Below are 27,826 nucleotides of genomic sequence, written 5' to 3'. Positions count from 1 at the left end.
AATAAATTCCATAGGAATAATCAGCTATTCAATTGGAAAATTTAAAAATTCAAGTTACATATCTACCTCACAACATATGTAAATAAATTCTGGAAGGATTAAAGAGCCAATTGAAAATATTTTCTAAAAGTATTAGAAGAAAATATAGAAAAAGTCTTCTTAAACAAAGCACAGAACCAGAAACTCAGAAAAGAAAAGACTGAACTACTGACTTATATTTATGTTTGAACCTTCTGGAAGACAAAGACAAAATAGGTAAAAGGTAGGACACAGAACAGGTAACATATTACACTATATAAAGAATATATAGCACGGAAAAAATGGTTTACTAATGAGATTTTAAACTGATAAAGCATCAAATAAGAATACAAGCAAAGGCAATGCAATTAATAAATACAAATATCTTAAAAAGGAAAAGGTTCTTGAATGAGACGTTATTTCGCTCTTTACATATCTAGATAAACCTAATAAAGACTGAACCTATGCAATGCTATGTAGCACATGAGGAAATGGAGACTCATATGTATCACTGGGAGTATAGATTGGAGGGAAAATTGGAAGCATCGATCAAAATTTAAAACCATGTTTCTTTCAATCTAGACGTTCTACTTTCATGTAGCTATCCCTATATAGGAATGTTTAAGCATGTATAGAAGCAACCTATACAAATTTGTTTATGAGTTCATAATAATGGAAATTGGAAAGACAGAAATGTTCATAGGAGAATGGATCATTATGTAATTGTTTAAAGATTATGGTTAAAAGCACTAATAGGAAAGATTTCTATGAAATAAATCATTGAAAAAGCTAGCATTTAATACTGTGTGTAAGAGTATGTAACTTAACTACACTATGGTCTCATTTATTTAAAAAACCTCACAAAACAAAACTATATATATAGATAGATATTTTTGTTTATGTATGCAAAAATATAGAAAAGGGTCACAGGGATGCACATCAAATGGACAATGGCTATTCCTTGGTGGTTCCAAGGCAGAATGTGATTGGTTGGAGGAGGCCTACAGGGACTTTCACTTGTACTCTGTTCTTGAAAGTTAATTTATGGAAAAGATCTTCTCTGACATAAGGTGTTAATTATGCAATTAAAATTAAATTAAAAACAAAGCAAAAATACCTTGTAAGATACTTTGGGGCCACATTCTACTAGTTTGCTCACAATGTTCTTGTGTCTTTCACCACTTAAGCACTCTGACACATAGAGCTCTACAGGTCAGACTGGCTAAGTGTGAAGTAAATTTGCTGTGTGTTAATTAATTTGCTCTTTTACAACATTTGAGCAGAAACTCACTACTTTATATCATTTAGCCATTCTTTGCCTATAAGTAATAATTGGAAAAGGGATTTTAAAAGCACTCATTATTTTTAAACACTTTGACTTATATTTATTCTGAAATATCAGGGTACCTTGGTAAAAATATCAAAATTCTAAAACTGAAGCCTTTCTTTTTTTACTAGAAAGTAAAAGTTACATATATTTATAAGTTTAATACAATATATTAAAATTTCTGCCAAGTGTTCCTATTTAACTTCTTTCTAGCTTCAGCAACAGCAATATATTACTTTCACATTTTTAAAAATACCATAATAATAGTGTGAAGCAAGCTTGTGGAAAAGTTATCATCTTCACTTTATACTGAAGTAAATTCAGGCTACACCAACATCCAATCAGCCAGAATTAGGTTTAGGACTCAAGTTTTCTAACTTCTGGTCTAAGTTTTCTTTTTATTTCTCCCCTACTTGAGACCATCTCCAAAACCTATATATACTTTCTGAAATTTTATAACAGTGTTATCAATACTGGAAGTTTTACTTCTGAAGGTTAAAATACAGCATGTTGTAGACTGGGATTAGAATGTAGCATAAGAAGCTGTGTACAATGCAATTTTGAAAAAGATGAAATATAATATAATAAATATATTTAAATTGTGGATGAGGAAGAAACTTTCTTCTTGCATAGAGGATAAAGCTTGCAAAAATAAAATTTTAGTCTATCACCAAATAAATGCCCATTTGTATATCAGAGAGGGATTCTTCACATTGTTTTATTTTAAAAGTGAATTCTCCACTGTTCTTTCATTTTAGAATGGATTCTAATTATTAAACTACAGCTTAAAGGGATTAATATATTAATATATATTAATCTCAATGACTTCACCAAGACTAAGATGTGTGTTTTTCCTTTGTCAAATAAAATATTTTTTGTAAAACATTTTTGCTATATATTTTATTTTAAGCTTTAAGAAAACAAATCTTACATGTCAATATATCTTAAATCAAAGTCCTAAAAATGCATTTTAAAATTCTGTAAATACTTTATAGATTTACAAAATCTACAAAGTAAATTTTATCACTTGTTAAAGTTCTAAAAGAACAAAATTCATTTGTCTTATACTAGCCTTTACTATATAGCATACAGCTAAAAAGCAGTAGAATAGTATGAAATTGCAAGCAGCTACATACATGCCTGTTGATTTACCTGGACTGGGGAAGCTGATCAAAAAATATGTCAGAGAGCCATGTACAGCTGATTTAATTATAATATCTGCCGACCATTATCACTCATAGAGATCCCAAGAGTATGCGATGCTTTCCTCCTATGAATTGTCAGTTGGACCTGCTTTCTGTTGTGAAACTTACTTGCTGAAAATCGGTGGCTGTCCCTGTCTTTAGTTTCTGCAGAGTCTGTAGACTCAAGCCTGTACTGAACTGACTCTACAAGTGTAGAGAACAGCCGTGGGCTATGCAAGAACAACTTGTGTAATAGAAGAGAACGAAGGAGACTGGGAAACATGATCAAATGATAACATGTATCTTTCTGGTGAGCAAAAATGTAAACCTACCCTCCTTTCTTCTTTGGATTGTGTCACTGCCTGGTTTCCTGTCTCATATTTTGGGAGATGATAAATTGAAAATTCGAGGTTGTGATTGTTCTTGGAAGGATCAGTTTTAGTTTATATTTTAAACACTTCTAGGACACAATAAAGGGAAATGCTTAGGTGGGCCTCTACCTCACAACTGGCCAGTCATCTTTAGAAGATAAAAGGACAAATAATGCTATGTCTTTTAAATCTGGGGTAATCTACTTTCGCTCTTAAAAAAGATAAAAGGGTCACAGGGGCAGCAGGACGGGCATCCAGAGAGCAGGCGACTTGGTTACTCAGATTCTTAGGGATCTTCTTAGCTGCCAGAAATTCTAAGCTTGCAGTTACACCTAAGCCAGAGCGCGGTTGCTCATATTTGGTGGGTAGCAAAAATATCATCGATAAGAGAATCTGATAGACATTCTCTCTCCTTACACTATGTCCTACCTCGAGATTTTTCCAAGTTCCATTCTCTTTGATACATACAGATTGCTGACTCTGAGCTCTCAATCTCTTTTACACCTGGGTCACCCCTACCTTGGGCACCTGGGCTGACCTTGACCCATCTTTGCCTTCCCCCATCCTCTTCAGCGCTGGGAGTATGTGTGGCCCTGACTGAGACAGCCAGGACTTCAAAAAATCCAGTGACACCAGAAAAGAGTTTCCCAGGACACAAGAACCTTCAGCAATACGCTCCTGCGTTGTAGGCGCAAACCAGATTTCTAACTTCAGCTAATCAAGAGGAAAATATAGGGCGCGTCACAGTGGCCTCTTCCGACTAGCCACGGGCGGTGAAATTTCCAGCACTCAGACCAGCTAAGACAGTGGATTTGCACCACAGCCTCTCAGCTCCCGGAGCCTGAGCCGAGCGCTCCCGGCGGCTTCTCCAATTTCTCGCATAAGTGCGAAGGAAATAGCCCCTTTTGCTTCGCGCTGCAAGGCCAGGGGATCTGGGAGCTGCGTCGGGCTGGGGAGGACTCCACGGCCGGGGGCTCCCCAGCGGCGCTCCGGCGTCGGCTTTTCTGGTAGGGGTTAACAGCAGCTCCCGCGGATGCTTCCTCTTCGCCCGCCCGGGAACATGGATACTGCGCTCGCAGGATGTTCGCCGGCTGGGCCAGGCAGTCAGGAAACATGAGAAGGCCTCGGTATTCCTGTTCCCGGGCCGCGCGCGCCCGTCTGGGTAAATAAAGCCGAGACAACGGTGGTGGCGGCTGTGAGCGCGCTGGAGACCGCGCGGCGAACATGCGGCGGGGATGGGAGTGCGCCTAGCCTCGAGGTGGGAAAGCCAGCCGCCCTGCCGCCCGCCGCGGGACCGGTTGCTACAGGTACAGCCCTTGCGCCGCTGTGTTCCCGGACCTCGAAACGTGAGGCTTGCTCTGACCCTCCAGCTTCTCCTTTCTTCAGCGCTCGAGAGTCTGGGCTGTCCCAGCCCCCCCCCCCTTTCTTCTGAAGTCTGGTTGGGATGCGCCCAGGTGGTGGCCGGGGTGGCCGGAGGGTATGTGAAGAGCTTGAATGCCCACCTGGCCGCGCATCCTTTTCTTTAAAATTATTGGTTGGTCTGGGCGGGGCAGATCACTCCCTGGCAGAATTTGGAATGAATTGGGTAAGTGTGGAATACAGGAGTTAAGAAAAGGCGCTGGGTACCCCTCGGGGAATCCTGGGGAGAGTTATGAACCGATGATCACACGCTCACTGCAATGGGACCCAGCTCTGGGACCTTTGCCACCTCCTACCACGGCGCCTGCTGTCTGCAGTCCTACACAGCGCGGGGAGTCTGTGGTTGCGATCCTTGCGTGTAAAGGGTCCGAAATGGCAAACCTCGCCATTGCTTCTCTAGGAAAAGCACGCCCTTGCTCTAGGAGGATAGGGCTGGGATAAGGACAGATAGAGGGACTGGGGTAGGATGTCTTGTACAAAATAAAGCAGAATGAACACAAATCACTAAGCGCAGTGGTTTAAAAAGAAAATAAAGTGACTGTAGAAGAGGGGCTTCGGGCATGGAAATTTGCTTTGACATTTATTGCGGAGGTTGTGTGCACATCCCAAGCACGTACCTGTCTGCACGGGAGGACTCAGTCCTAGGGGACACAGGACAGTCAGCAGAGGTCTGACTTCAGCTTCCTCACGAATACTGATGGTGGCCGTCGTTTGATTACTGTGGCTATGGCCCTAAGGGTCGCGTGTGGTCATTGCTGCCGTGGCCGGAGGGCGGGGCGGGGGGCGTTGGCGAGTGTAGGAGCTAGGTGAGGTAAAGAGTGTGTTGTGTGTGTGTCTGTGGGGGGGAGTGTTGCAGTTAGTACAGCGCATGGCGGATTGAGAGGGCGTTGGCAACGAAGTGGAGGCAGCTCTAAGCAAAAGAGAGCTTGCCCCCCGAGGCATGCGTCGGAGTGATGCGGTGGGCTAAGGCGTCAGCACACCTCAGGGCGATAATTGGGGTGTCCTCTTGCGGCTCAAGCTTGATCTGGACGTTTGCGCTTGGGAGGCGGCAACTCCCGAGGTGAGCTGCAGGCTTTCCCTGACCCGGGCGGCCAACGCTGCCTCCTGTTTAAGCTTCGGATACTTTGCAGCCTCTGATATGGGCTCTGATCTCTGGTCTCCCACTTGCGCAACACTGGCTACAGTAACCCCCGAGGACTCAGAAACGGGTGTGTTGAACCTGCCAGAACCCCGAGCGTTCTGCAGCGGGTTGGGGGAATGATTGGAAGACTGAGGGAGTGGGGAGAATGTTTGTCCCTGATGCCACTTAGCTTTTCACCTCTAGAGTCCATTTCTAACTTTCCTCTGCTCTCACCCGCAACCCAGGGACCACAGCAGAAAGACTCAGGGGTTTCAACCAAACCATCCAGGATCTAGAACACATGACCCCCCTGAAATCCCATTATGGCCTGTGACTCATTAACTGAGCCTTGAAACGCAGTTGTTCATATTTCCCTAACTCTTCCTTTTCTTCCAACCCCAGTGACTTTAATCTGATATTGTGATTAAAGAACACGCAGCCTTAGCCTATCCTGGTCCGTTATTCCGAGCGTACTTCTCTCAGAGATCGGTAGGCTTGTTCAGGAATTACTTTCCTGTGCCTCCGTGGGTGAATTATTCGTAGTTGAAGTTCCCAGAGGTGGAGGTGGGAGTTTCATCGTCAGAGCAAGAAGGAGGGTGGGGGCCTGTCCCATGATTGTGTGATGGTGGTGGTGTGTGTGGGGTGGAGGAGGAAGGATAGCCAGGTAGGAATAGGCGGGCGTTCCCTGGTCCAGAAGCTGCGGTGCAGCTCCACCCCTCGACTCTGCAGCTGGTCTCCCCTGCCAAATTCAGGGCCCCGGACCTGCAGGAATCTGTGCACTGTCAGCGAGTAACGTGATGCACCTTTATCTCCTAGAACCCGAGCCCTGTTGTGGAGCTCCTGGCGGCCCGGCTCCGAGGCGCTGCGGCCGCGCCACGCGTCCCTATCAACCCGCATCATGAACACTATCGTCTTCAACAAGCTCAGCGGCGCGGTGCTTTTTGAGGATCGAGGAGCTCCAGAGCGGGAGCGGGGTGGTCGGCCCTATGGCGGTGTCCTGGACAGTCCACATGCCCGTCCCGAGGTGGGCATTCCCGACGGCCCACCCCTCAAGGACAACCTCGGCCTGAGACACCGAAGGACCGGGTATGCGTGCGCTCCTGGGGGCACTATTGGCCTGAAACCCGGGGTCGGGGGGCGGCGAACGACCCAGTAGTCAAGGGGAAACTGACCCGCAGGTCAAGGTCCCGGAGTTCGCAAGAGGGCAGATAGGCGCCTTCTGGGCCCGCGCGTCCTTGTTTTAAGGAATTAGCCTCTCAAAGCTTGCGGGATCCATTCGTTAGAACAGTTCCAAAGAGTGGTATTGAAAACTGAGTTGGAACTGTCCCCAGTCCTCAGCTACCTGGACCTCAGGGTAGCTTCTACCCCTCTCAGTGCCGCGGGCACAGAAGGGACTGAAAGAGATGCATAGGAATAGGGCAGGGCTAAGTAATCGGGGATTCCCAATTCAGCCTCAGAGGCTTCCTCCGGTCACTGGAGGCCCTAGTGGAGGCCTCGCGGCTCGCCTGGCTTTGGAGTAGGTGTTGGAAAGGTCGGCTTCCGCAGGGCGTCCCTGGAGTGCGCTCAGCTCGGCGGGGCCCGCAGCGAGCCCGGAGGGAAAGGCCCGGGGCCTGCCGCACCGGCTTTCGGTTTAGCCGGGTGAGTGGGGTGCCTGGCGCCGGGAGCTCACGGGTGGGCCATCTGCTACCTCGGCCGGGGCGTGGAGGGCAGTCTCCACCCGGCCAGGTCCTGGCGGTTCCTGGCGCGGCCCCCCTGGGGAGGGGCGGACGTCCTGGCCACCTCCACCTGAACGATTGCATCAGCTGCTTGTTCTGCGGCGTTGCTGGTTAGTAAAATAGAGATTAAGTTTCGTCAAAATGTTACTACCAGTTGGTTCGGATGGAATTGCATTTCAAAGTGTTTAAAGAGGCAGAAGCCCAGAAGGCAGAGGCGCAGGCGCAGGAGCTCTACAAAGTGGGCAACCCAGTACGCTGGCGGCTGCGCGGCGACACCTCCCGGAGCCTGCGGGGAGCGCAGCGCCAGAGGCCGAGCTTCAGGTTCTTGGCTGTTCTGCCTCTTCCACTTCGAATGTGCTTTACCTGGAGTCTGATGGGTCAGAATTTTACATACTTTTCACTCTTCATTTGTTGGGAAACTATCCTTAGGGGGATTTTAATATTCCGTAATCATCTTCCACAATCTTTTCTTTGGAAAGTTTCCCCCTTCCCCCAAAGGATCAGAAGAAAATGAGAGCTCGGAGAGCTGGGGCGGCCATCATTCTTTGTTTTATTCATGCCCTCCAGTGGGTGACTCTTTTTCTTGACCACAAGCGACTGAAGCCAGGCAACATCCTGAAAGGACGTTGGAGAGTGGGCGGCTGACCCAGCTCTGCTGATAGGGCCAGGGCTGCTCAAGGGCGTGGTGCTAGCGGGCACAGAAAGGATTACAATTAGTCCTGTTTTCCAGACCTGCAACCTGATTAACTGTTTTCTTCAAATCACTTAGCCTGATCTCCTAAACATCAGCTGAGCTACTGAGTTCCAGGTACCCTCCCGCCCCTTTCAAGTAAAACATAGAGTCTTGTCCTGCACTGCCACACGATACTCTGCGACACGCAGACTATTTCAAAGAGAGACGCTGAGGAGATGATACCCCACCCAGAAATCCTGTGACTTTCTTCCCTTGCTTTGCCCCAACCTCAGGGCTTGCGGAGCAGTAATGCACAACCCAGCTAAGGTGCGCTGCGGCACCAGGCTGGAGCTTCTCGGTCGTTCACCACCGATGGGGGCTACAGCCGCAGAAATACGTCCTTGCGTAAAGGGTTCTAGCCTGTAGACCCCAAATGGCTCCACTCAGCACAGCCTTCTTCTTTCTCCGTATCCTAGGACCCGGCAGAATGGCGGGAAGGTGAGGCACAAGCGACAAGCCCTGCAAGACATGGCGAGGCCCCTTAAGCAATGGCTTTACAAGCACCGTGACAATCCGTATCCCACCAAGACCGAGAAGATTCTCTTGGCTCTCGGCTCACAGATGACGCTAGTGCAGGTAATCGCGACACACACAAGCCCTGGACCCGATCCGTCTCCCTGTGAGCGACTGAGGAGCGGGTACACTTGGTTTTTGTATGTTTCTGAAGGTGGCGCCTCTCCCTGGGGACTGGTGAAGCCCAGTGGAGAGGGAAGGACAGGTCAAGAAGCTCTGGCTTAAGCATCTGACGACGTTGAGGAGTAGGCACAGGTGCATAGTTCTGCTGTGGGGAAAGTTTTTGAGTTTCTTCTCATCTATCATTTCAATGAAAATATCGGTTCAGGAGGGGTCTGAAGGATGAGCCTTTAGGGAGAGGAATGGAAGGTCAACTGTGGAGGTATGAAAAAAATAGTTGGAAATCCGAACTGTAGAGCCACATATGGTGCTATCCACAAGTGAATTTAAGACTTTAGTGTGCACCAAAATCGCCTGGAGGGCTTGTTTAAACAAATTGCTATGCCCCACCCCACAGTTGCAGATTCAGGTCTGGGGTGGGGCCGATGATAATTTGCATTTCTGACAAGTTCTCAGGTGAGGCAGAAGCTGTTGGCACTGGACAGAGCTTTGAGAACCCTGGACCCAGCTTTGAGAACCATTGATCATGGTGCAGCATATTGGAGCCTATATTAAAGCTCCGATACAGAATAAACTTCTCAATTACCAATATCAGAGGGTAGGAGGGGAGATGGAAGGAAAGGCAGGAAGTGGTTTGGGTACTTTTTTTTTTTTTCCTAAGTAGGAAGCTTCATCATGGCATTAGATGGAATCCACAGCACTTTGCTGCTTGTACTTTTCCATTGGGTTTAAGGAAAGGAGGCAGATTTCAGATTTCAGATGGTTGGGTTACTTTGTCAAGTGTAGAGAAATGGTGCAAGCTTGTTTCTTCTCTAGTGAACAAACACGACTTCACATTTGACTAACTTTTCTGAATATAATCTTATTTTCTATTCACAAAACAGGTTGATGTAAAGCAGTTAATATTATGCACATTTTACAGGTGACATAACAAAGGCCCGTCCTTGGAAGTTAAGTGTCAGTAAGGGGTGGAGGTAGGTCTGAAAATAAAAAAATAATGTAATTCGAGATCAAATGCTTTTTCCATCACACCAATAAATGTGATGGCATGGGCTTTCATACATGCAAACAGAATAGATAGATTCATAAAGAGGAGGAAGAATTAGATGGGCTAGGAAATTTTATATATCACAGTACTACATAACTGTATTGGTAAAATTTTGGATATTCTATTAAATTTACAATACGGGGGGGGGACCCCAAAATTTAAAAAATGATAAAAATAAAAAATGTTTCCCAGAACATTTTTTGCCATTTAGGAATCCTGGAAAGTTTGACAAGCATGAAAGTTGGCCTGTAGTCAGGCTGATTAAAATTCTAATATGTATTTTTCTGTTTATTTTCAGAACAGTTGTAGAGAGAAACATCTGTTTTTCTTCCTATTAACAGGAAGTTTTATTATTAGTGATTTGCTGCGGCACTGGAGGGAAAAATTAACTTAGTGTTCTTGGCTTGCTATCTGTTTAACATAAAACTATGGAAGTGATTTACAAAAGTAGTTTCTAAGAAAATTATTACAATCAGAAAAACTTGCTTATGAAAATAAAAGTGTATGCTCCAATTTCAATTTGAACAGGTATGCTACTTATTTTGAAATACACTAATTGGTAGAGTTGTTTGAATATTTTACAATGATGCCAATAAAATATCACATTGTTTTGATTGATTATATTGTTCCATATTCAATGCTTGCCTTGTCATTCTTTCATAGAGAAAGCAAAAATATTTGACGTATTTGAGAACTTTGTTTTGAAAAAGAACACTTGCCATTAGGAGAGACATTTAATTTTTTGTGTAATTTTGTTGAGCTGAATTATGAGTAGTTATAATTTTAATACAGAATCAAATTATTTGCTACCTGTAATGATAGTTTAAATACAAATAGTGATTCTTTTTTGCAGTTAGAACTTGGTAAGGCTATTATGTTTTTCTATGAGATTTTCTATGTTTTTACATGAGATTTTCATTCAACACTCTTTCCTTTCTCTTATTCTAGTTCTTAGAAAATAGAGATGAACAAAAATATGTAGTTTTTAAACAGGGAAAAGATTATTTATAATTAGTGATACCTGTATAATGATTTTCAAATGTTACCATAAATAAAGTTTAAACTTTAGAGTGATAAATGGAAAATGTTGAAATATATAGAACTACAGTGGGACCTTAATATATAATCTGCTTTGGATATAGTTATTTTCAATTAGGCACAATTTTATGTCTATATAAAAAAATGTATGCACACAAACACACATAACTATTTCTATATATGGGGGTTTGTATAAGTCAAGCATAAATTAGACATCCAAAGCAAATTCTGACTCTATGGAAAACTGCATAAATTATGTAAATACTTTACACTTCTGGAAAAAATATATAAAACTGTGATCTGAGTAAAGCTTCTGATTCTTGCAAATTAGATTCTATGAAATGAGTCAGATTCTCCCAGTGAATAAATTTCTCCTGTGAAGCCAGGCTTCTTGAGAAGAGTGGTCATGTCTTATTCATGGAATTCACATGACATATCACTCCAGCATAGTGCTTCTCATACAGTAAACGATCTGTACGTGTTTGCAGAGTAAATAGCTTCCTTTTGGGAAATAGTCTATAATGATCATGGAGCCTTCCAGCATATCTTTCTGACAACTAAAGAATGTCTTGAACTCTAAAAAGATGTTCTAGATTTAAAACCTATTTTGTTGTAGAGAATACACAGAGGGAAGCTTATTATATTTAATGTTATATGATGGTTCTGCAGAATAAGCACAAGTATATCCTATTTTATTTTCAAAATATTTGAAAATTGATCCTCTATATCTTCAGACAAACATGGAGTGTTTTCCTTATTTCTGTTCAACTCCTATTTCTTGTTTCTTGCAGTGCCTCCTATCTCCTATTTCTCATAGTTTGTATTAACAAGCTGTCAGCATAACTGTTTTATTCCTTAACTACAAAAAAAATCTTATATTCTTGGAGTTTCTTTTACACTTAATATTTTCCTTTTGATCATGTCAGACTTTTCAGACAAAGCAATTTTAATTTGCTACCTTTATATTGATAAGGAAGGGTGTGTTACTTGGTCAGTTATCTCCCTTTAAACCTACAAATAAAAAGATGATTTTAAAAGATAACAGATTTTTTAGGACTTCTAATAAATAAAAGCTCCAAAAAATATTAATCAGCACCTACATTTTTTCATCCCTGAAAAATGAAACAGAAAGAAATGTTCATGCAATTTTCATTTATTTTATTTATCTCTACCCACTTGACTTAGTAGTTTATCCTACTTTGCTATAACTATGATTAACTCTCATTTGCATTATTATTCTGACATCTTCTTAATGAGATATAAAATTCTTTATAAGATTAACAAGGATGATTTGTGTGTGTGTGTGTATGTGCACATGCTTTGATTTTAACGGTACAAAATCCACTCTGCTTTGTTCTTATAGCTGTCCATTGTTCAAACACAAAAACATACTATGTACTCTCGAAGTATAAACAGCTTTATTGTGGAATCATATAAAATGGTATGCGATTGGAGTTTGTACTGTTGTAGTATATGGAGTTTACCAAGTAATAATAATTGCATGTTGATATTTTCTCCTTTTATAATACAAGTTTCAAATTCCTGTGATGTGTCCACATACAATTTGGTTAAAATTTCTGTGTTGCAAGAGTTTCTCCCCTCTGTTGACATAACTCTGTTTTTGCTTGGAATTGAGTGCTTCTGCTGAAATATGTATGGTCTTAATAATTACAAAGCTTGCAGTAATTGTTCAATATTCAGCAAAATATTCAACTCAGAGTGTCCCTTGCACATTTTTCCAAGTGGCCAGCCACACAGTGTAGGAATATTTCAGTTAAATAACTCAAAAGAAGTTTGTTAGTTCAGTGTGCTCAAAGATGGACACATGCCAATTTATCCCTTTGGGTTCACTGTAATGATTGCTCTGTCAATATGATGAATGTAAACACCTCTGTTAGAGTAGGATGAAAATTGCTTAGTTTTCTCTTCCAGTTTCTAGATATTTGGCTCTTTAAGTTTTCACTAAAAATATATGGGGTTTTTAAAGCACTAAGTTTAAAATGCTGTTCTAGAATCTCCCCAAGGCTAGAAGCCTGTTTCATGTAAAATACGATTTAAAGAGAACTGGATAACAACCTGAAGGAATCCATAGTATGTAAAAGACAGAAAATGTGAACTGGTATTTTTACTTTCAGTGAAACATGGAATTCGCATTAATGCATCAGAAAGAAATTGCTAAACATATGCAAATTCATTAACCTATGATTTGCCTTCTGTTTGTAGGGCCTTACTGCAAGGGGATATTAAACACCTCAGACTATATCCAGCTGTACTGTAAATTTCTGTTAATAAAATATTGGCAAAGTAAATATATTAGCAGATTGGGAACCAATCAAGCTTATGATATCAGTTTAGAAACAGCTTATGTTAGATATCAGCGAATCTTTCTGGAATATTTCCTAATTTATAACTATTATAACATGGTAAAAATTATGAGTATATAAAACATTAAAAAGGATATGACCCCTATATATGAAAAACTAGTTAATCCTTCGTGACACTTAAAGGTTCTTCATAGTTACATTAGAAATATAGTCCACTAATTTTTTTAAATTTCAAGTCCATTGCATTTGTATTATATGAAGAGTATCATAAGAATAAGATTTTACCCTGTATTATATAGATACAGTATAAATTAAGATTAGTTAATATTTAACTAATTCAGTCTAAATTATATGCTGTTTAGTAAAGAAAGTAACAAGAAAATTTTGGGTTTGGATTCTATTAAATATGAGTGATACAGGCATGGGGAAGTTTCCGGCTGTCCTTGGAAGGACATAATCACACACATCTGATTGCTATAGAGAGAGAGTAGTGGTAAGAGCAGAAGGTAACGTTTGTAACAACTCTAAAGGGAATTAACTCTGGTCTAGAGGAACTTGGGCTGTATTCACAGGTCATAGTATTTTAGAGTTGGGAAGAATATTATGAATCATCTAATCCATTTTATAGATGAAGGATTTGAAGTTCAGAAAAGTTGAATGACTTCACTAAATTCACACAGCATATTTCTGGAAAATTCAGAACAAGGAACCTGATCTCTTGTCATTAGACCACAGTTATAGGATGACAGGACATTAATGAGGATTTGAAGAATTTAAGTGATCAAATCAAAATGACGCATCAAAGTTTGAATTTCATGATGGTTGTTAAGATCCACTTAAAAGAACAGAATGGAAGGTAGGGAAGTTTGAAAGAAGAGTATTCTAAAATTCCTAGTTAGTAGTTAGTCATACGGATTGGGACAAAAGTTTTGGCAGTGAATTGAAGAATTGGGGAAGTTGGACAAATGTAATGAAGAAAGGGACCAGGTGCTTTTTGCTTCCATAGTGTATAGCCACCTGTGTATCACAGTTAATCATGTCTCATTCTTCACTGTTAGTCTTTCCAGGAGTGCGGGGGACAAAGCTTATCCAGTCCTGGCACTTAACACCGTGGCTAATGTACAAAAGCTACTCAGTATATATTTGTTGAATGAGTAGTCCCAGTGAGAATTTGAAGTCAGACTGAATCATAGTAATAATAGCTCAGCTTGACAAGAAGTTGACGAAGACTTAGACTTCTGAAGTGCCGTGGTGAGATATTATATCCTTGCTCATAAATGTGAAAGGACATTATCATTGCTGAAAGCATAAAGAGGGAATATTGAACACACTGAATTTATATGGGAAAACAATCATGTGTTAGCCATGGGGACAGGGAGGAAAAAAAAAACATGTAATTTTGCTTTTTGTTTTTTAAGTAGACTTCACCACAGTTTTATGCAATAATTAGGGTTTGGGTGATATGCAAAAAAAAAAAATGTGTCTTTCTAGTATAACTTTAAAAGAAAAGAAAGGAAAAATGAAACTCCGGTGAAAACATTGCCACACAAACCATTATAGTAACATGGAGTTGTTTTCTGGAACAAATTGGCAGAAAGGCTAAATTCTCTTCCCATGTTTCATTCTTTCAAAAACAAAGTTGTTCTTCGCATTTTTAAAGATCTGTATACTGGTGATATTCTGGATGTTTTAGAAGAAACCTCAAGTACCATTTTAGCCTTTGGAAATCTGATAGCACCTTAAAAAAAGAACAGAAGTAATTTTTTGTTTGTTTGTTTTGGAGTGTCTATTTCTTTCACCCATGTGCTTAAGAAACAGTTGACTTTCAGCTTAAAATGGGTATTCTTTGGCTTTTTTCCTCCCCTTGCTTCTCTGCTCTGTGACTGATGGTTTTGTCACCCCTCCTCTTTCAAGAGTCCTACCTCCTTAGTCACTCTTGGTTTCCTAAGCATGGCCCTTGACATTCTTCTGCTTCCTCACAGCTTCAGCTCTCACCTCTGTGCCTCTGCCTCTCAAATCTGATCTTCTCTCCTTGAAGTCTCAGATACCAGTTTTCTTTTCTTTTCTTTTCTTTTTTTCTAACTTAATGAGACCCTGTCTCTAAATAAAATACAAAATAGGGCTGGGGATGTGGCTCAGTGGTTGAGGACTCCTGAGTTCAATCCCTGGTACCCACCCCCCCCCAAAAAATAATAAAAAAATAGATTAAGTAATACTAACAGAGAAGTTATTTTGGGGGAGGAATACTGGGGACGCTTGACCACTGGAACTCAGGGGCGGCACTTGACCACTGAGTCACATACCCAGCTCTATTTTTTTTTAGTTTTATTGATTTTATTTTTTTAAAATACATGATAGCAGAATGCATTACAATGCTTATTACCCATATAGAGTACGATTTTTCATATCTTTGTATATAGAGTATGTTCACACCAATTCATGCCTTTATACATGTACTTTTTTTTGCATTACAATTCTTATTACACATATATACCACAATTTTTCTTAAAATCAGCCTACTACAGGGACACAGACACATCAATGTTTATAGCAGCACAGTTCACAATAGCTAAACTGTGGAGCCAGCCTAGATGCCCTTCAGTGGATGAATGGATAAAAAAAAATGTGGCATATATACAAAATGGAATATTACTCAGCAATAAAAGAGAATAAAATCATGGCATTTACAGGTAAATGGATGACATTGGAGAAGATAATGCTAAGTGAAGTTAATCAATCCCCAAAAAAACAAATGCTGAATGTTTTCTCTGATATAAGGAGGCTGATTCATAGTGGGGTAGGGAGAGGGAGCATGGGAGGAATAGATGAATTCTAGATAGGGCAGAGGAGTGGGAGAGAAAGGGAGGGGACAGGGGATTAGCAAGGACAGTGGAATGTGATGGACATCATTATCCAAAGCACATATATGAAGACACGAACTGGTTTCAACATACTTTATATACAAACAGAGATATGAAAACCAGTTTTATTTTCTTGCTGGACATCTCGCCTGTATACTTTTATAGCACTTCAGAACTAGATATTCCCCAAACCAAAGATGTCATTCCATCCTGACAATGGTGCTGTGCTTTCTTGGTTACCTAGTCATCTTTTAACTCTTCCCTCCACCTCATCCCTCACGTTTCTGGAATTGGCCTTATATTTGCTCCCCTGTCCTCTTTCTTGGGAAGATACTTTCCTTCCATTCCACCTACCATACTCCGGCTTTCCTTCAAGGATTGGCTTCAAAATTCTCATGAAGTCTTGAGTCACCTCTGAAAGTAATTTCTCTTTTCTTTGAATTCCTGAAACTTTTTTTTTTTGTTAGTTTAATTTGGGGGCGGGTGCTTTTCACTATGTTGGCCAGGCTAGAACTCCTGGGCTCCAACCATCCTGCCTCAGTCTCCTGTGTAACTGGGATTTTAGGCACACACCACCATGCCTGGCTTCATTTTGCTTTAATGCCTTATCTGCTATTTATCACATTTTTTCCTATGACAGTTATTTGTATATTCGCCTGCCTCTCTCACTAGACTTTTCTCTTTACTAAGATGCTTTACTGGCAAGGCTTCTTTGTTTTCCTCAGAACCAGAATATAGAAAGGTCTCATTCTCTACAGAATGTGCTCAGCATGTTTGATGAAGTAATAAATGGATATATTAGTGCCTAGTCCTCTTGTGTCTGATGATCCAAGATGCTGAGAGAAGCTTAAATCCTTTATTAGAGTTGGATTGGGTGGTCCATGCCTGTAATCCCAGCAGCTCTGGAGATTGAGGCAGGAGGATCTGGAGTTCAAAACTAGCCTCAGCAAAAGTGAGGTGTTAAGCAACTCAGTGAGACCCCTGTCTCTAATAAAATACAAAATAGGGCTGGGGATGTGGCTCAGTGGTCGAGGGCCCTAGAGTTCAATCCTAGGAACAACAACAACAACAAAAATCCTTTATGAGAAAATCATTGCATAATGGATAATATTTTTATGTTTCATTAATGGAAAAATAATACTGTTTTAGGTGTCAAATTGGTTTGCCAATGCAAGACGTCGGCTTAAAAATACTGTGCGTCAGCCAGATTTAAGCTGGGCCCTAAGAATAAAGTTATACAACAAGTATGTACAAGGAAATGCTGAGCGGCTCAGTGTAAGCAGCGACGACTCTTGTTCTGAAGGTTGGTTAATAATTTTATTTTGCTTTCTTTTGCTTTGCCTCTCTAATAAGAAGTTCACCTCGACTGCTATTTTAAAGGTTGACCTCACAAAATATGCTGGTGCCATAACAGTTCTTTTCTATTGCACGAGGTGACTTCATTTTTACTCTAAAGGACCGACATAATTATGGCTTTTTCCTCTTGCTTATAGACTTATCATGTGTGTGTCAGAATAGCATTTTCTGTGAAATTCATTAAAATTAAAATACCATAAGGGAGAGATTACATAGATGCCTGTTTTCTTTTGCCTAAAAATAATTCTATATACATTACACTAAGATAATTTTATACATTGCATATGTTCTTCCTTTATGTATGTTTTTAATGATTAAATATGATAATCAAATGCTTGAGGAAAATGTGTGTAAGTGCTATTTAGTGATCTGTTGTCTCCCTAGATGGAGAAAATCCTCCAAGAAACCACATGAATGAAGGGGGCTATAGCACTCCAGCTCATCATCCTGTGATTAAGAGTGAGAGCTCAGTGATAAAAGCTGGAGTGAGGCCAGAGTCACGGGCCAGTGAGGACTACGTGTCGCCGCCCAAATATAAGAGCAGCTTGTTGAACCGTTACCTTAATGACTCTTTGAGACATGTCATGGCCACGAATACTGCCATGATGGGAAAAACAAGGCAAAGAAACCATTCAGGATCTTTTAGCTCCAATGAATTTGAGGAAGAATTGGTGTCTCCATCATCATCAGAAACCGAAGGCACTTTTGTCTATCGCACAGGTAAGCCTGTGCTTTCTGTTGTGATTACTGTGATACCTTACGTAAATCAGAAATAAAACTGCAGCACACGAGTTTATTTGAACAAGTATAACAACATAGGTTATTCATGTTTTGTCCGAAATTCAGTTACACAAGCTTTTCTTTTGTTTTCAATTGTTGACGGATCTGTTTGTTAGTAGATGATGGTCTTAGAGACATCAAGATAGTTTCAATATTAAAAATGTGGATATAAGTTTTCATTCTTAAGGATGATTTAAATCTTAATGGTAACAATGTTTAGAGAAAGTATATATTGCCACTTCTGAAAAACTTACAATAGAGGAATGTGCTAGAATATAGCCAGACATGCAAATACTTTGTATTCCATCTTTTCTCTTGCATGTTTTGATTGCTAATAGTGATAGGAAATGAACACATATTAGCATGGGTGCCAAATTTTTGTGAAGGAGAAATATAGGTCTGGCTTCAACTGCTTCAAAAGTTTTACTTTCATTCCTAGAAAGCAAAATAGGACTGATGAATAGCTTTGAAATTTTTACTTTCATTCCAGAAATAACAGAGTCAACTTCTACCTGTTGAAAATGTTCAGAGGAAATAGCAGGTTTGGTAAAAATTTTTATCATGACTTCAGTTACCAGAGAGATGTGCTTTTAAGGAGTGTTTGAGCAGGTTGTTTTGAAACAAGGGATATGGGTAACCTACATCCAGTGTAGTAGTGTCAGGGTCCTGAAAATGCCAACAAATGAGCTTCAATGATGGATCTGGAAACAACTTCAGAAAGCATCCAGTCCAGCCTTGTTAAATCTCAGATAAGAAAAACGAGGCCAAGAACACATAGTAGTTGCTCTTCTGCTGAACAGTGCAGCAGAGCTTGCACAACCACTCCTACCAGACTGCTGCTGTTATTACACCTGCTACCACTAGTAAGTAGTTCCAAGATGCTAGGTTCATGACAGATACCACCCAACTCATATTACATTTAATCCTCATGATATCAAAGAGCTTGAAGTGTAAACTATAGGGCTTTAGAAAGGTATCCGAATTTAGTTTATTTAAGGTACCCTTCAGATTCTTTAGCTAGAAATATTGTGTTCAAGTATCTACAAAGGTTTCCAAGATATATTATCTAGAAGACGGAGAGAAAAATACTTAAATCCACTTCATTTTCTTTTTACATTGATTACTCCAATAATACAAACAACACCAAGCACTCAGGAATAAAAAAAAAAAAAATCTTGTGGTTACTGTATCTAGGAAGAGGTTAAAAAAAAAAGTAAAAGTCCATTTACCCAAAAATTAAAATGGAGAAGCCTCATATTAATATCTAACTAGTGTGACCAAAGCAGAATACAGAGGTAATTCAGAGCTTTGTGAATATTTATTTTCAGAGAAAGGAATAGAACCTAAGTCATTCAAATATAGATAACTGTAAAAGGAATAAAAATAAAATAAAATGGAAAGATAAAAATGGGTACACTAAAAGTTGACACTTTACAAGCAGTAATAAAATAAGCAAGCAAAAATTGACACAAATTTAAAGTAGGAAATGATAAAGGAGATGTGGCAACTAAAACATAGTTACTAAAAAAATTGTAAAGTCATGATGAGGTACTATATACAGTTGTTTGACTATATAGTATATGTAAATTTGTATCTGAAGTGAATTGGTGTTAGCACATGAATTAAAGTCATAAATAAGGAAAGTGTTAATAACCAAAAACTTAGGAAAAATTAGGGATTTCAATAAATATAGTTCCCAAAATGTGTCACTTGATAAATCCATTGTTTTTTTTTTCCCAAACTTTGAAAAAATGATTCCAATGGCTGATGTTTTTCTGGAGCAAATAAAATTATAGATGTGTCCCAGGTTTATAAAAGTATAAATGTTATCCTAATCCCAAACCAGATTAAGATAGCATAAAAGTCAAAATTTTTATTTTTGATACTGAGTATGTATCAACAGGAGAATATTTACAATGTAGTAATAAGTCAAAAGCAACTCAAAAATGTGAAAACACTGAATACAATTATGATAATACAAATTTTCATGGACAAAAGCAGGAAATATTTTTGGAAAAATATGAAATTAATCTTAATAAGGTACATTCATTTGTAATTAATTATTTAAAAATATTTTTTTTTCCTTCAGAAATTTCTTTACATTGCCCAGTAAAAACAAGGTCATATGCTCTATGAACTATGGTAAGACTTTTGAAAATGCACACTGTTTTCAAAGGTGACAAATTATAAAGTCAGAGAGTGTAGCATGCCTGTAGTTGATGCTTTTCAAAGTTAAATATCTTGGCTATTTGTTTTTATTAAAACATTCCAAATGCACTTGGTCCATATTAAGGACTATTCATTTGCCAAATTCTATTTCTTAAATACAAGCCTATTTTTTAGTTATGTGACCAATGAGAAAGCAACCAAAAGGTGTATGCTTCTGGTTTTTCATGCATGAATTTTATGGTTTTTTTTTTTAATTTTTAGAGATGAAGAATTAAGAAAGACTGATGATCTAAGAGTGATCTACTGAGTTTTAGATCAAATAATAAATGGCTGTCTTGAGTGGGAACTGAGTGACAGCATCCGGGCAATTGTAGCTGGGTTAACATGCATGTATAAATAATAGAATGGGATTTCAAGAGATGCTTTCTCAGTAACTGCTATGATTTTCTTTGGCATAGAGGCTTGTTCTGAATTCCTTCAATTCCATCTGGTTATATTTTTTTCCCCTCACCTAAATAAAAATTTTCTAAGTCTGCTATTAACTCACCCCACCCCTACTCCAACAGTGCTACAGTAGTACAAAGATTTTTAACTTTCAAAATGTCTTTTAAGAACATCTCTAAGAACAAGTTCTTAGTTTTTCTTTGCTAAGAAATTTTATGCCTCCACATTTGTATAAGAGTTGTTAACTCATGATGCATTTCATTAAATATAGCTAAATGAAAGTTGGTGTGTAGAAGGATAATGGATCACTGGGTCTTACTTCACTTATTGAATCCTAGGAGGGAGAAGCCTTGTAGATTATCAGTAGTCATCTTAATTGAAGACATTGTTACCAGAAACCATCAAAGCAGATGCACATGTTTTTTATTAATTTTATGTAGATGTTAAGTCTCTGCCATCTGCAGTCTTATGGCAGGGGCACAGTAGCCTCTCAATAAGTATTGGTTGAAACACTTCTGACAACAGTAGTTATAACATTACAATTGATTGGAAGTATTAAAGTTACTGCTTCTAAACACAATTAAGTAACACCCAAGGAAGTTAGGCGCTTGGTGTATTGTTGAATGAAGTCATGTAAATTAAAGTTGCAATCAATTTTCATCATGATAGGTTAATGAACAGTAATTTTCAGACATTTGATGGGGTGAATTCCAGTTACAAGTTTGCATTCAGGCATCTGGCCCCTCAGGATTCTGAGGTATCAGGTTAAGAGCTCTACTCTTCATATCGCTTTCCACTCCCATCCTCTGTCCTCATATTCTCCAGGTGGAACCATCCATGCCACCTTATAGTGCAAGTACCCACAGGAACCTCACCTAACTTGGATTAGGGTTTGACTTTAGCCTCAGAGCCAAGCCTATTAAGTCTTCTCCTCTTCAGAGGAGGAAAGAAGTTTCTAAAAAGTGTGACAGGGGGAAATCAGGCAAGCCTTGAAATAAAACGTGATCTTCCTCTCTCCTGTTCAGCCTGAGGGCAAGTTCTTAGTGCATTTTTTTTTCTTTTTCTTTTCACAGCTCACAAATGAACAAGTTATAAATGAGTAGAACAGTCAAATGCTTTTTTCTCTGAGCTTTACTGCTGGTATTCAATTTATAAATGTTACCTGCTACCAAGAGGCTGAATGTTTAAGCTTCATCTTGTTAAACTGTCTTAATTAGATATATCTGGTACAGCCAGACCATCTAGGCAAATAGGACTGTGTTCTGTGTTTGTGTGAATTAATCAGGTTAGCTTCCCCTCTGCTGGAATGAGCTAACTATCCTTGAAGACATGGAGATTTTGATTGAGAAAAAAAAAAAAAAGTCATTTTGCTTAGTTCATGGAATACTGTGGGAGGGAGATTCTATTTAGATTGCCTCACAGTTGGAAAATTGTAGCAAAATGAGAAAAAGAGGTGTTTTGGTTGCTGAAGAAAGGGGAAGTAGAAAGTTGGGAGGATGACAAAGGTCAACTGCTATTTCTAAACCTATCTTGGGTGATGGTGACTCTCAAAGGCAGAAGCTGTTCTCTGTTCATTTTTTTTCCTCCTCTTCTTGCACATTCCTATAGTTTATAATTTAAGCTGGTTATCAGTAGTAAAATCCAGGTATGCTAATGAGTTTAGGAACCCATTGGATCAGCCTTGGGTTTCTTCTTGATTTACAGCATCATTTCTTTGGAAAAATATACTCCTGTGGGTTCTAAACAACTGAGGAAACAAGTCCTCCTCTAGGAATAACCTATTTGTAGCTAGAGTCCTCCCACAGGCATTCAGTCACAGACAGGAATGTTTGTAAAATCCATTCAATGAAGGCCCTGTATTAGGCTCATGAAGCCCTGCATTTTGTGCTGGGCCACTTGTCAAAGGAACATATTTTAATGAACCAGAAGAAAGGTTTTAAAAGATGCTTTGCCATCATACATGTACCTAGGGTAATGATGTCTGTTTCATTCCATCCTCTTTCCAACTCCCAACCCCCTCCCCCAACTTTGCCCCATCCAAAGTTCCTCCACTCATCCCAAGCCCCCACAAAAGGTGCTTTGCAAAATCTTTTGAATAGTTAATAATCATCTCTGATTGATCTGTATCAATAACTACAGGATTAGTATATGGGGGAGCTTCAAAACAGCCTGAGTGCATTTATGTCTGTGCTGGGTTTCTCTTTGGGATTTTGTTGACCAGTAAATCTATTTCAGCTACTTGTCTCTTATTTTTGTTCCCTTTTTGTGCTGTCACTTTCTTGTTTCTTAGTGAAAGGATTAAGCTTTGCCATTTTGGATTGTTCCAGACATTCTTTTCCTGGCCGACGAACGACTGTTGATATTCTCTAACAGAAAATAATAAAACCCTCTATCAGCGCTCCAGTTAATGACATTTAAAGGATATTTGAAAGTTGATCCAATTTCTCGTCTTGTACCTCACCTGTCAAACCCCATCTGGGAATGAGGTATTTCACAAAAGTGAAATTTCCAGATAGCAGAAATTTAAGTACCAATTTAAAAAAAGGGAATTTTCTACTCTTCTGAAACTATAATATTAAACACTGCTTTGGGGGTGTACTCTTAGAAGCTCTCTCTTGCTTCTTAATGCTCTTCCACTCTTACAAATTGGTACCCTTAGGATTAATCACAGTCCTAACTTGCCCCCCTCCCTAATTTTTGAATAGCCTTTGGAAAAAGGAACTTTCCTAATTACTTATGTCAAATCAGTGATCTTTTAAATGAGATTCATAGAAGTTCTGACCTTTGAGTATGGGCAGAGTTACTGTGGAATTATAAGAACTGAAGCATTATTCTAAGTGCTATGGATTCTTAATAAATATTTAACAGTAGTGATAATGGCAAAGCACATTTACATGGGTTCTTTCTGAAATTCAAAGTCATCTGGTTTTTGAAAATTGCATTTGCTTTATGGATTCATTCATGGAATTTAAATGGAACTGCAGGAGTGGTCTGTCCATTGTGAAGAACCTATAGGTTAATGGCAAACAGAGAGAGAGAGAGAGAGAGAGAGAGAGAGAGAGGGGGGGGGGAACAAACATTGGTAGCTTGAGCAGTTTGCTGGCTCTTTGTGGGGTGACTTTTCATTCGCTTTTCTCTGTTATTTGGTATCATGGGAGAGCCTGAAAAGGTCAAACTGAAGATACTGAGACTTGTAGCCTCAGACAGCAACGTGGTTCATAAACAAATTCAAAGTATGTGGCAAATTAGCTTCGTTTGAATATGTACAGATTTTTTTGAGGGCTGTGTTTGATCTGGATAGTTCTTTCCTTTTCCATTGTAGTACTTTCTTAAGATAACAACACTGATTTCGAAGTTTTTGACTGTAGACAAATTATTTCTGAAATGTGGCCACATTTTCTAGTTGTCTTATGTGTAGTAAAAGTCCCAAGAGGCCCTGAAAAGGTGTTGTATTAATTTAATTTTTATAGGCCCCCTAACACTAAGTAAGGTGTCTTTTACATATTTGCTTCATAAATGTTTCTTAAGTGAATAAGTTAGTATTTTAATGATTTAGTCTGTCTGTTCTTTAAATCATAAAGACATTTTAATGTACATAGGATATGTTGGCCTGTGTAGGCCAACATGACAAGAGAAAGAAAAGGGAACTGAATAAATTAGTAAAAAAAAAAATTTAAGAAAGAAAACTTACGATTTAAAAAATAGAAAAAGATTCAACAAAATAAAGCTTAAAATAATGAAATGTTTAGGAAATTCAAAATTGAAACTTGGAAAGTACAAAATGAAACTAAATCTATTTTAAGTAAAGAGAGACTTGCAGGAAAATGCATGAATGATAAATGGAAAAGGTTAGCTAGTTTAAAGAAAATATGCACTGAAGAATAACAGGTATAGCAGATAGACCAAGTGTTGGTGTTTTTGTTTATCTTTACCCAGTATATAGCTTTGGAAGTGAGAATCAAGAAATAAAGCATTGGGCTGGGGATGTGGCTCAAGCTGGTAGCGCGCTTGCCTGGCATGCGCAGGGCGCTGGGTTCCATCCTCAGCATCACATAAAAATGAAATAAAGATGTTGTGTCCACCAAAAACTAAAAAATAAATATTAAAAAATTCTCTCTCTCTCCTTAAAAAAAAAAAAAGAAAGAAAGCATGGATTTAGACCCACACATTTAAACTCTTCTGCACTTTGAGGATTGACAAGGACCCTGAAACAGTTTTGACTTTTTAATAATGACTCTTTTGGGCCCAGGGTTTATCACAGTGGTAGTGCACTTGCCTAGAATACACAAGGCCCTAGGTTCCATCCATACTACCACCATAACAACAAAAGAAAAGACTATTTGAAATCACATGTTAGAATGAGAAAAACTCCATGCAGAAATTTTACATTTTCTGCTCTCTCTCTTTGTGAGAGTAAAAATGCCATACATTTTTTTTTCATTTTTTAAATTTTTAATTTGTTATATATGACAGCAGAATGCATTACAATTCATAATACACATATAAGGCACAATTTTTCTTGTCTCTGGTTGTACACAAATTAGAGTCACACCATTTGTGTCTTCATACATGTATTTAGGGTAATGATGTCCATCTCATTCCACTGTCTTTCCTACCCCCATGCCCCCTCCTTTTCCTCTCATGCCCACCCTCACCACATCATGAATCATCATCCTTAAATCAGAGAAAACATTCGGCAAAAAAATGCCATACATTTTATACATTTTCCTATCAAACAAGTTCACCAATGTGAAAAGCATTCTCTGTATTTTGATTTTATTCTTCTGCTGGCATTTATCAGCAAGTCAGTTGATTTGCTGAATATCCAGTGCATTTCAAACTCACTACATTGGTCACTTGCAGCCTGGTACAATTTCATAGAAGCGCTTGTTCTTGTCACTATAGTTAAGATTGTGTCAGTATTTCCATGAAGAGACTTTTTCATTCCCCGAGGCTTCTAAATAAGTCATAAAAATTCAAGCCACACTAAAGCTGACATAGAAGAAGAGTCCTCCTCCTCCTCCTTCTTCTTTCTTTCTTCTTCTTCTTCTCCTTCTTCCATGTATAAGGAATATAAGTGCATCATGCCCACTAATTCTTAGGTTTGTAGACTTTTCACATATTGACAATACTAATGCAACCAAATAAGATCCATTGACACCTCTGTGGTCAGAGAATAAAAAGGTTGTCAACAAGCTTTTACTGTTTGTGAAAATAACAAGCCATTCTATTTAATCAATATGGAAGTGGTTGCTTTTTTTTTTCTTTTTTGTTAGTTGCAATTGGTGTTTCCCTTCTGCCTCCCTATTTTCTAAAATTAAACAGATATTTTTCTATGCCAAAATTTTTATTGTTGATGTAACAGAAGTTTTATTCAGGATAAATATGTGTTTTCCTCCAATCCTGAGTTTTGGTACTTTTAAGTTTTGGAAAGTTGTATTTTTGTTTTCTGTGATAAATGATATCATTTATAATTCTGAGTTTTAAGGAAGCAAATTTAAAAAACGTAAAATAAATTTGTTTGCCCAAGTTTACAAAATTTAAATTTTGTCTTATTAGTTTTTGGTTTAAATAAAGGATGGCATGTTTAAATAATGGCCGAATAATGAACCTTTTTTCCTCTTTGACAGTTTTGATACCTCATTTTTCTCAGTTTCATTTTACTAAAGAGGTAAATAACTAAGGACTTTTGTAAATCAATTAGTCAATTTTTAAAGGATCCTTCAGTTCAGTCCCTTATTTTGCAAATTAGGAAATTGCTTTAGATACTCTCTGAGGCGCTGAAAGTCGATTTTTTTGCGGTGTGGGGGGGGGTACCAGAAATTCAACTCAGGGGCTCTAGGCTACTGAGCCACATCCCAGCCCTATTTTGTGTTTTATTTAGAGACAGGGTCTCACTGAGTTGTTTAGCACCTTGCTTTTGCTGAGCTGGCTTTGAACTTGTGATCCTCCTACCTCAGCCTCCTGAGCTGCTGGGATTACAGTCATGCACCACCACGTCCAGCTGAAAAGTAGATTTTTAAATATTATTTCTTCATTGCTTGGAAATGTGATCCTGACCCTTAGTACAGTAAGTCAAAGTGCTTTTGACAATTTCAGATACTTAAGTGGTTTTTACTTAATACTGAAATCTTTAGTTTTGAATGTTTGAGAATTTGAGGCAGACGTGCATACATTTCTAAAAGCTTCTCTTAATAGCCACTGTAGAAAGGTCTGAATATAAGATGATATTGTAAATTGTAAGTTGTGGTAGCCATACAGTACACAGAGCTCATTCTTTGGGTATTAAAGGACATAGAAATGGTTTGTAAAAGATCCCCCATAGTCAGTGTTAGTAGCCAAGGGTCTCTGTGGTGTGTGGTGTGTGTGTGTGTGTGTGTGTGTGTGTGTGTGTGTGTGTGTGTTAGTTGTAGAAATTGAATGTAGTTGGCAAAACACAGAAGCTTTTGTAGGTGACCAGTGGTATCTTACCTTTGCCTTCTGCATCACAGGGGATGCTGAAGTCATTACCAGGAAGTGGTCAGAAACAATTTAAGTGAGGATAACAAGCCAATTGGAAAGTGGTTTGAGGCAGATGGATTAATCTCAGCTTTAACAATAGCACCGCTCATCTGCTTCCAACAGTTTTGAGTCTTCCCGGTCAAAAAAAGGAATCATGAACTAGTTTTTGCAGCCCACTAGGACAAAGCAGTGCAGGGTACATGAGGTGCTGTGTGGTGGCACTTTTAACATTTTCTCAAGTCAGGCACCTAGGAAAAATGAAATTGAAGTTTCTACTTCACCATCTCACAGATTTAGGAAGCATGGTGGGCACTATGGCCGGAAACTCTTCAAGGCACATGGAATCTTCCAGAATCTCTGGACTATAGATAGGGTTCAAAACTGCCTCTTGCCCAATGACTTTTGGGCATTTTTGAAATGGTGATCAGAGATACATCTTTGATAGAGGGAATATGTTAAAAAATATATATGTATATATAAACATAGGTTTGTATATGTATATAAATATACACACATATATATGTGTGTGAGTATATATCACAAATTTTGCCTTTGATCAGGTTTCATTTCAATAAAGTGAATAACATTTTTTTAAATAATAGTTGTTGGAGAGGAATATTTTGGTAATCTAAAATTAAAATGGAAAAACACAGACCTCAAATGAAAATGAAACCTTTTAAAATGCTGAAAGGTAGTCAGAGACAACCATTCATAAAGAGAGATTTCCAAGAAACAGTTTGCTCTTTAAGTTTTCACATAGTTGCCTGTGTGTTAAGAACTGATTG

General features: G+C 38.9%; 1 protein-coding gene across 1 annotated transcript in view; it reads left to right on the top strand.

Moving 5' to 3' along the window:
• The first annotated feature begins 6,274 nt into the window (after window positions 1-6,274).
• Window positions 6,275-27,826, top strand: part of Mkx (mohawk homeobox) — a 62,911-nt gene continuing 41,359 nt past the window's right edge. Inside the window, exons 1-4 of the mRNA XM_026410609.2 lie at window positions 6,275-6,525; window positions 8,304-8,463; window positions 16,941-17,094; window positions 17,532-17,867. Of these exons, the coding sequence (XP_026266394.1) occupies window positions 6,338-6,525; window positions 8,304-8,463; window positions 16,941-17,094; window positions 17,532-17,867 (838 nt within the window). The 5' untranslated portion in view covers window positions 6,275-6,337. The remainder of the gene's footprint in view (window positions 6,526-8,303; window positions 8,464-16,940; window positions 17,095-17,531; window positions 17,868-27,826) is intronic.

Source organism: Urocitellus parryii, chromosome 9 (assembly GCF_045843805.1).
Source record: "Urocitellus parryii isolate mUroPar1 chromosome 9, mUroPar1.hap1, whole genome shotgun sequence".
NCBI lineage: Eukaryota > Metazoa > Chordata > Mammalia > Rodentia > Sciuridae > Urocitellus > Urocitellus parryii.
The sequence above is the reverse complement of the archived record's forward strand: the minus strand, read 5'-3'. Positions and strand labels throughout refer to the sequence as shown.